This window comes from Limulus polyphemus, unplaced genomic scaffold (assembly GCF_000517525.1).
Source record: "Limulus polyphemus unplaced genomic scaffold, Limulus_polyphemus-2.1.2 Scaffold2917, whole genome shotgun sequence".
NCBI lineage: Eukaryota > Metazoa > Arthropoda > Merostomata > Xiphosura > Limulidae > Limulus > Limulus polyphemus.
In genome coordinates, this window is record NW_013668527.1 from 132389 (window position 1) to 141874 (window position 9486).

Below are 9486 nucleotides of genomic sequence, written 5' to 3' on the forward strand. Positions count from 1 at the left end.
CCTTATAATTACCATCCAGAACATCAAGGTTGAGCTACGTACTGATAAACTTATGATTACCATTCAGAACATCATAGTTGAGCTACGTACTGATAAACTTATGATTACAATCCAGAACGTAAAGGTTGAGCTACGTACTAATAAACTAATGATTACAATCCAGAACATCAAGGTTGAGCTAAATACCAATAAACTAATGATTACAATCCAGAACTACATACTGATAAACTGATGATTACAATCCAGAACATCGAGTTTGAGCTACATACTTACCTATGTAGTACATAGTACATTGTTGATTACTTAGCTGTTGTTAAATTATATTACATTGTTCCTGAATGACATAGTACATTGTTGATTACTTAGCTGTTGTTGAGTTATATTACATTGTTCCTGAATGACATAGTACATTGTTGATTACTTAGCAGTTGTTGAGTTATATTACATTGTTCCTGAATGACATAGTACATTGTTGATTACTTAGCTGTTGTTGAGTTATATTACATTGTTCCTGAATGACATAGTACATTGTTGATTACTTAGCTGTTGTTGAGTTATATTACATTGTTCCTGAATGTCAGCGACTGTTAATCTCTTTATAGTCACTAGCTTAAAGTAAATTAAAAGAATGTGAAGATCTATCAATAAATAACAAAAGGACTTTAGAACTATTTACTTTACAGTAGTAAACACCCCTGGAGAATACAAGAACAACACATTTATACTTTAGAATGAAAAATTATTCTCATAACCGTACATCAGCACCACTAGCTGATCTCAACACTTTTATCCTAAACACAATGCATGTACCTTACTGGAGGTCATATCTCCCACGGACCTGTGTGCCTGTAGTGTTTTCAATTGGTCTATACACCAGTCAAATCTTTCTAGAGTCTCCATTGCTAGCTTGGCATACTGATCCTCTGTATGAAGTTTAAACTCACTGATTAGTTTTCTTTAATATGATAAGTGTGAAAAACAGAGACTTTTATTGCAAATTAGCATACAGATTTATTGACATGAAACAAAAATAACATACTCTTTTAACACTCTTTCAAATTTTGTACATTGCAATACGGTATTGAATATAAGAAAAAAAATATTAATGATTGTATTTAGAAAGACTTTTTACAAATGAACGTCTTGTCTTGAATATTAAGTGTTCATTCTTCACCTGAAGAAGGAGTACCGTGTCCTGAAACATCGTCAAATCATAATATTCAAGGCAAGATTGTATGATAGTAAAACTCTTTCTGATTATGTCCTCTTGTCAACCAATGTCTCTCAAACAGCACGTTTGTAATTAAATTTTAATTTACACAAACTGTTCAGTGTTTCATTTGACAAAATTAAAAACTGTAACATTTAACGAATTATTCAACAAGCTTTAAGGGTACAGAGTCAGAGGAGTATTTAGAAAAAATTCCTCAGTACAGCTCAATGTTACCAAAGTTCAGAAACAGTAAAATTGAATAAATATTAAATAAGCCATAAACAAAGATGAATGAAGAATAACTGAAAAAAGTGTTCACCACATGTATAGATATGAAGAAAAAAGTGTTCACCACGTGTGTAGATATGAAGAAAAAAGTGTTCACTATATGTGTAGATATGAAAAAAAAAAGTGTTCACTATATGTGTAGATATGAAGAAAAAAGTGTTCACTATATGTGTAGATATGAAGAAAAAAGTGTTCACTCTATGTATAGATATGAAGAAAAAAGTGTTCACTCTATGCGTAGATATGAAGAAAAAATTCAGCTCTAAATATAAATATAACCAACAGCTACGGTAAAAATAAAACCTAAAGAAATGACTTTACTGTCGTGGAATAGAGATACAAGGCTATGATCATCTGTGTCAGAATTTTGTATTTATGTTGGTTTAGAGCAGTGAAGCAAACAAAAATAAATTAGAAACATAATCTTAATTTACCTGAAATTTTGTTTGACACTGGAGATGAATTATTACTTAACGAAGATCTTCTTGACCTGTGGACATTAAAACCCATGATAAAGGTCAACATTTCTATAGCCACATATAAATATTTTATCTTCTGTTTAGGCTTTACTAATTTAAACATCTAAATTTAAAACTACAAAGTGTTGAGTTTAAGTTAAAGAAAAAGAAAAACCTGTCTACTAACTATGAGCTTGACTGAATTATAGAAATGATCAGTAGCACTTAAAGATTAACACTCAAAGATAATAAGGTGATGAATAGCACTTAAAGATTAACACTCAAAGATAATAAGGTGATGAATAGCACTTAAAGATTAACACTCAAAGATAATAATGTGATGAATAGCACTTGAAGATTAACACTCAGATAATAATCTGATGAATAGCACTTAAAGATTAACACTCAAAGATAATAATCTGATGAATAGTACTTGAATATTAACACTCAAAGATAATAATCTGATGAATAGCACTTGAAGATTAACACTCAGATAATAATCTGGTGAATAGCACTTGAAAATTAACACTCAAAGATAATAATCTGATGAATAGCACTTAAAGATTAACACTCAAAGATAATGATCTGATGAATAGTACTTGAATATTAACACTCAAAGATAATAATCTGATGAATAGCACTTGAAGATTAACACTCAAAGATAATAATCTGATGAATAGCACTTGAAGATTAACACTTAAAAAGAAAGAACTATCCAATACACACTGAGGATTAACTCTCAAAGATAAAGAATTAAACAACAGATCTTGAAGAGTAACACTCAAAGATAAGGATCATGAAATTTCACGACTAATATATGGCAAATGATTAATTATACCAGCAGTGTTATATTACCATTATCCTAGAACATAATTATACCAACAGTGTTATATTACCATTACCCTAGAACTTAATTATACCAACAGTGTTATATTACCATTACCCTAGAACTTAATATTACCAACAGTGTTATATTACCATTACCCTAAAACTTAATTATACCAACAGTGTTATATTACCATTACCCTAGAACTTAATTATACCAACAGTGTTATATTACCATTACCCTAGAACTTAATTATACCAACAGTGTTATAATACCATTACCCTAGAACTTAAGTATACCATCACCCTAAAACTTAATTATACCAACAGTGTTATATTACCATTACCCTAGAACTTAATTATACCAACAGTGTTATAATACCATTACCCTAGAACTTAAGTATACCAACAGTGTTATAATACCATTACCCTAGAACTTAATTATACCAGCACTGTTATATTACCATTACCCTAGAACTTAAGTATACCAACAGTGTTATATTACCATTACCCTAGAACTTAATTATACCAACAGTGTTATAATACCATTACCCTAGAACATAATTATACCAGTGGCATTATATTATCATTATCCTAGAACTTAATTATACCAACAGTGTTATATTACCATTACCTTAGAACTTAATTATACCAGCACTGTTATATTACCATTATCCTAGAACTTATCAGCAGTGTTATAATACCATTACCCTAGAACTTAATTATACCAGCACTTTTATATTACCATTACCTTAGAACTTAATTTTATCAGCAGTGTTATATTTCCATTATCCTAGAACTTATCAGCAGTGTTATATTACCATTACCCTAGAACTTAATTATATCAGCACTGTTATATTACCATTATCCTAGAACTTATCAGCAGTGTTATATTACCATTACCCTAGAACTTAATTATACCAGTTCCAGATGAAAGCTATACATATGAAGGATAATAAATCAACAGGGATGAACAGGTATCTGGAATAGTTTCAAAAGTTTTGATGATCACATTAGGTATTGTCAAACAAAACTCACAAGGAAAAATATCCTAAAAAGACACACAACCATAAGGGTAAGGTAGTGAATTAATGAAGTCTTGCTATTAAACACGGTAATCCCACAATAACTCTGGACCACTGTGCTTATGTGATGAGCATATTACACAAGTTTTATTACACCCTGGTCCTATGGACTATTCTAAAAATAAAAGTAAACTATTTACATGCTTGGCATACTTCTCACCAGCAACTGTCAGCACTGTTTATTATAATTAGCTTAGGGTTAACCTTATATAAACAAGGCTTAAACAAGCCACTTCCTTAGTCTTCATGCAGATTGCCAAAACACATGTTTTACCAGTTTATTTAAACCTCAGAAGATCCATGTGAAAAATTAAAGATAAGGCAAAAAAAAAAGGATTAATTAGGTAAATGAAGTCTGATAGTGTAAAAATAAAAGATACTATAATAGGGGAGCATTGACACAATTTTTGGAGAAAGGTTTTGGAAATACATTTGAACAAATGTGTCAACATCTATCTGTTCAACAAGTTTTAACAAATATATAGTGGATAATAGTCTATAATAATAAAATGTGTGTTTGCTAAGCCACAAAGGTTTAGAAGGTTTTACTGAAAAAACGAAATGTTGTTACTGTCCAAACAAAAGTCACCCTGACCTATCTAATTCAATCTTGTTTCCAACAATATTGTCCTCTTAGGTCTGATACATAATGACTATAACTAAACTATTAATTTAAACATTTTTTTGATGTATGAAATGCATCACCTACTATTATTTTTAATTAAAACTGAATATCTGTTGTCCTTTTATCCAGCCCTCTGGTGACTCATTGGTAAGCTTTAGGACTTCAAACACTAAAATGTGGAGTTTGATTCCTGCAGTAGGTACAGTACAGATAGTCAATTGTGTAGCTACTCAATGATATGATATGATTAATAAAAGATTTGTTTGATCATATCATTCACTACAAGAGGGATCTGTATTTTGAGTAGTCATATGTTTCTACCCATTACAACATACATATCGTATAGAATTAATATAAACAAATGGGTAAAGTCTAATAGTTATTTTCTATGTCAAATACACAGGAAATCCCTGTAGTAATTAACTAATATTTTTATTTAAATGTTTTGTGCAAATTACAATGTGATTTGGGATCCTGTAACCAACGTTCATGAACTCAAAAACAATACAATTTGGTGCATAAATAATATGTTTAACAAGCTATATGGACCGCCACATACAGACAATTGTGGAATTTAAAACATTTGTTCCTGTATTCATCATATCTAATAATTAACATACAACTCAAGTTTCAGCCTCGTTTATTAGACACCTTGAATACTCTATGTCAGTTTTATTAAATATTTTGACTCCTCTAGTGACTGAAAAACTGCCTTAGTAGCTATGAATGAGATCTTAACATGAAAGTAGTTATTGTTAATGCTATGAGTGGTGTTAGGCCAGAGCTTCAAATCTAAAGTAGTTCTTGCTATTATTACCACAAGAGTCACTAGCTTCAAATATAAAGTAATTATTATTATTATTACCACAAGAGTCACTAACTTAAAAACTAAAGTAGTTCTTGTAATTAATACCACAAGAGTCACTAGCTTCAAATATAAAGTAGTTCTTGTTATTATTACCACAAGACTCACTAGCTTCAAATCTAAAGTAGTTCTTGTTATTATTACCACAAGAGTCACTAGCTTCAAATATAAAGTAATTATTATTATTACCACAAGAGTCACTAACTTAAAAACTAAAGTAGTTCTTGTAATTAATACCACAAGATTCACTAGCTTCAAATCTAAAGTAATTATTATTATTACCAAGAGATTCACAAGCTTTAAATATAAAGTATTTTTTTGTTATTATTACCACAGGAGTCCCTAGCTTCAAAACTAAAGTAATTCTTGTTATTACCATGTGAGTCACAAGCATCAAATATAAAGTAATTCTTGTTATTACCATGTGAGTCACAAGCTTTAAATATGAAGTAATTCTTATTATTACCAAGAGAGACACAAGCTTCAAATATAAAGTAATTCTTGTTATTACCATGTGAGTCACTAGCTTTAAATATAAAGTAATTCTTATTATTACCAAGAGAGTCACAAGCTTTAAATATAAAGTAATTCTTGTTATTACCATGTGAGTCACTAGCTTTAAATATAAAGTAATTCTTATTATTACCAAGAGAGTCAACAGCTTAAAATATAAAGTAATTGTTGTTATTACCAAGAGAGTCACAAGCTTCAAATTTAAAGTAATTCTTATTATTACCAAGAGAGTCACAAGCTTTAAATATAAAGTAATTGTTATTATTACCATGAGAGTCACTAGCTTAAAATATAAAGTAATTGTTGTTATTACCAAGAGAGTCACAAGCTTCAAATTTAAAGTAATTCTTGTTATTACCATAAATGTTGTTAGGTCAGAGCTACAAATCTGGTTTACAGAAATCTTAACAATAAAACATAGAGTAGAACAACACAAAAAATTGTGTTTTTTAACTACTGCATAGTCCAGGTGCACTAAAACAAATCCATCACATTCCTACACGAGAGTGTATTTCTTTTAAATATCAAACCCTTACAAAAACAAAGCTTACCAACTATCTAACCCCAACATTAACTACTTCCTGAACCTTAACCTTGAATCCTTCCTGTAGCTGTCATTGCCCTTAAGTTCTGGATCCTTTAGTGACAAATTTCTAAATAAAATCAATGTTTAATATAAGTAAGGTGAAAACCAAATGCCCACCTCTTTAAAAGAGTGCTTCTTTAACTTTCAGTATCTATACTTGGTGTTACAACATGGATAAAAGCACTTACTTGTCAGCAGGTACCTTTACAAGGGTGATGTAACTGTTCCGTACATTTCTCAAGCTTTGCAGAATTTGAGCAAATGGTGTAATCATTGTATCTTGGTCTCCATAACTACAGCAGAAACAAATAATACCACAAAATGTTGAAAATGTTATAATGATATAGTACTTTGAAAACACAAGAAAAAACACAAAACTTTTGAAAGTCTGTTTGTAAAGAATGTTATAATTTAGTCAAACATTATCTAATATAAATACTAAAAGTTCAAATAAAGTCATAAAAAATGTAACTGAAACAAGACACTGGTAAATATTATGTTAAATACTCATACAGAGGCAGGAGTAAAGCTTATAAGGTTACTAATCTTTAGATAAAAATTCACAACTTTTTTTATTGGAGAAAGAAAATAAAGTAACACTATATACTTGCACTATGAAATAAAAATGAGATTAGAAATGTGAACTAATATTTATATTTAAATATAATCAATAAAATTGTATAAGAAATTTCATGCAGAAACAACCATATTAAAGCTTGTTTCTATTAAACGTTAGTCAGTTGAAAGTAGGTAGATTAAGGTTCATGAAGAAAGCTCCATCTGACAATAGGTAACTAAACTATCAACTGTTAGTAGGATGATAGTAGGTAGATTGAGGTTCATGAAGAAAGCTCCACCTGACAATAGGTAACTAAACTATTAACTGTTAGTAGGATGACAGTTGGTACATTGAGGTTCATTAAGACAACTCCAGCTGACAATAGGTAACTAAACTATTAACTGTTAGTAGGATGACAGTAGGTAGATTGAGGTTCATGAAGAAAGCTCCACCTGACAATAGGTAACTAAACTATTAACTGTTAGTAGGATGACAGTTGGTACATTGAGGTTCATTAAGACAACTCCAGCTGACAATAGGTAACTAAACTATTAACTGTTAGTAGGATGACAGTAGGTAGAATGAGGTTCATTAAGAAAGCTCCATCTGACAATAGGTAACTAAACTATCAACTGTTAGTAGGATGACAGTAGGTAGAATGAGGTTCATTAAGAAAGCTCCATTTGACAATACGTAACTAAATTATCAACTGTTGGTAGGATGACAGTAGGTAGATTAAGGTTTAGGAAGAAAGCTCCATCTCACAATAGGTAACTAAACAATCAACTGTTAGTAGGATGACAGTAGGTAGATTGAGGTTCATTAAGAAAGCTCCATCTAACAATAGGTAACTAAACTATCAACTATTGGTAGGATGACAGTAGGTAGAATGAGGTTCATTAAGAAAGCTCCATCTCACAATAGGTAACTAAACAATTAACTGTTAGTAGGATGACAGTAGGTAGATTGAGGTTCATTAAGAAAGCTCCATCTCACAATAGGTAACTAAACAATTAACTGTTAGTAGGATGACAGTAGGTAGATTGAGGTTCATTAAGAAAGCTCCATCTAACAACAGGTAACTAAACTATCAATTATTGGTAGGATGACAGTAGGTAGATTAAGGTTCATGAAAACAACTCCAGCTAACAATAGCAGACTACAATATTAAATATTAATAGGACATTGAGATTTATAAAAAGAGTGCCATTTAAACAAAAGAAATGGACTATTTAATGGTAGGATATTTTGCTTCAATTAAGTTAAAATGACATAAGTAAAGAATACTTTCTCAAGATAAACTCTAAAGTGAAGTATCACCTAACCTGAAAGAATTAGTAACAATGTTAACTGAAATGTTGGACTAAGACTTGAAGGTAACATACCCTACACTGCCAGGAACTTGGAGAAGCTTCTCCCAGAAGGAGTACCGATGTTTGTCCCTGAGAATGCCAGTGCTATAGTTACGTTGGAGCTTTCTTTCCTCCTTTGGAATAACAGCCATTTCACACCATCAATAAGTACGTAGTCTGGACCACAAAATCTGTTCTACCAGGAAGTACTCAAGAAATTCACCATTCAAGCAATCTAAAGAACTGATTCAGAGTATTTTCTTTGAATTATAACAGTTCAAATGAACTTCTCTTCTTAAGCAGTAACATCTGTTCCAACTAAGTCTATTTTGGAGCTTCTCCAACTAAAAACACAGTAGGTATGCAAGCTACACTAAAAAGAAAGAAACAGTAGAACACAAGGTACCAGCCTTCCCTGTGAACTTCATGCTGTTTAAAGGTTCACGTACCTCACAGAACAATTCACCCTTATCTGTGAATATTTAAATGTTTGTGTCACATAAAAAAAAAACTGTAGTAATTATGACAAGGCTATTTCTGGTCTTATCCACCAACCTCCTCTCATGTGCTATTTATAAACACATGTTTACCCAAACTAGGTACGAAGATTAGTATAGCTTTACTTATAATGAATAATACAAATGACATAACAGAAAGGAATGTTATCATCATTACACTGAAGATGAAACATATCCTCTAGCTACACAGTTCACTAACTCTTCCAAAATAAAGTCAGTTCTTCAATCTCTACATTTGCAAATTTCTGGGAAAATGTCCAGAGTGAAAAAGAAAAAAAACTGCTAAAAAATCTCTAAACATTTCCCATAATGTCTCAAATCAGCAATATTTTTTGCCTGTTCCCTTTAAATAAATACCTTTTGATTAATCTAACTCAGTTATTACCTGCACATTATTGATGTAGTGTTGGATGTTAAATAAAGTTTGTTTAAGAAATAATGTTCATATTTCCCACATCTGGCTTTTGTTCTTGATAAGATTTAAGTTTTAGTGTTTTTTTTTTTACTTTTGCAACTGATGAAAGAAACTAATCTTCTACTTATGGCTGGAGACGGCTTGAATGGGTATATATATATATCCATGTCAGTGTAAATTACTT

General features: G+C 30.8%; 1 protein-coding gene across 1 annotated transcript in view; it reads right to left on the reverse strand.

Moving 5' to 3' along the window:
- The window catches only part of LOC106468212 (cAMP-specific 3',5'-cyclic phosphodiesterase-like), a 23351-nt gene that overhangs the window by 12410 nt on the left and 1455 nt on the right, over nt 1-9486 (reverse strand). Inside the window, exons 2-5 of the mRNA XM_013928626.2 lie at nt 8403-8612; nt 6647-6751; nt 1936-1991; nt 811-923 (exon numbers count right to left, since the gene is read on the reverse strand). Coding sequence (XP_013784080.1) covers nt 811-923; nt 1936-1991; nt 6647-6751; nt 8403-8521 — 393 coding nt within the window. The 5' untranslated portion in view covers nt 8522-8612. The remainder of the gene's footprint in view (nt 1-810; nt 924-1935; nt 1992-6646; nt 6752-8402; nt 8613-9486) is intronic.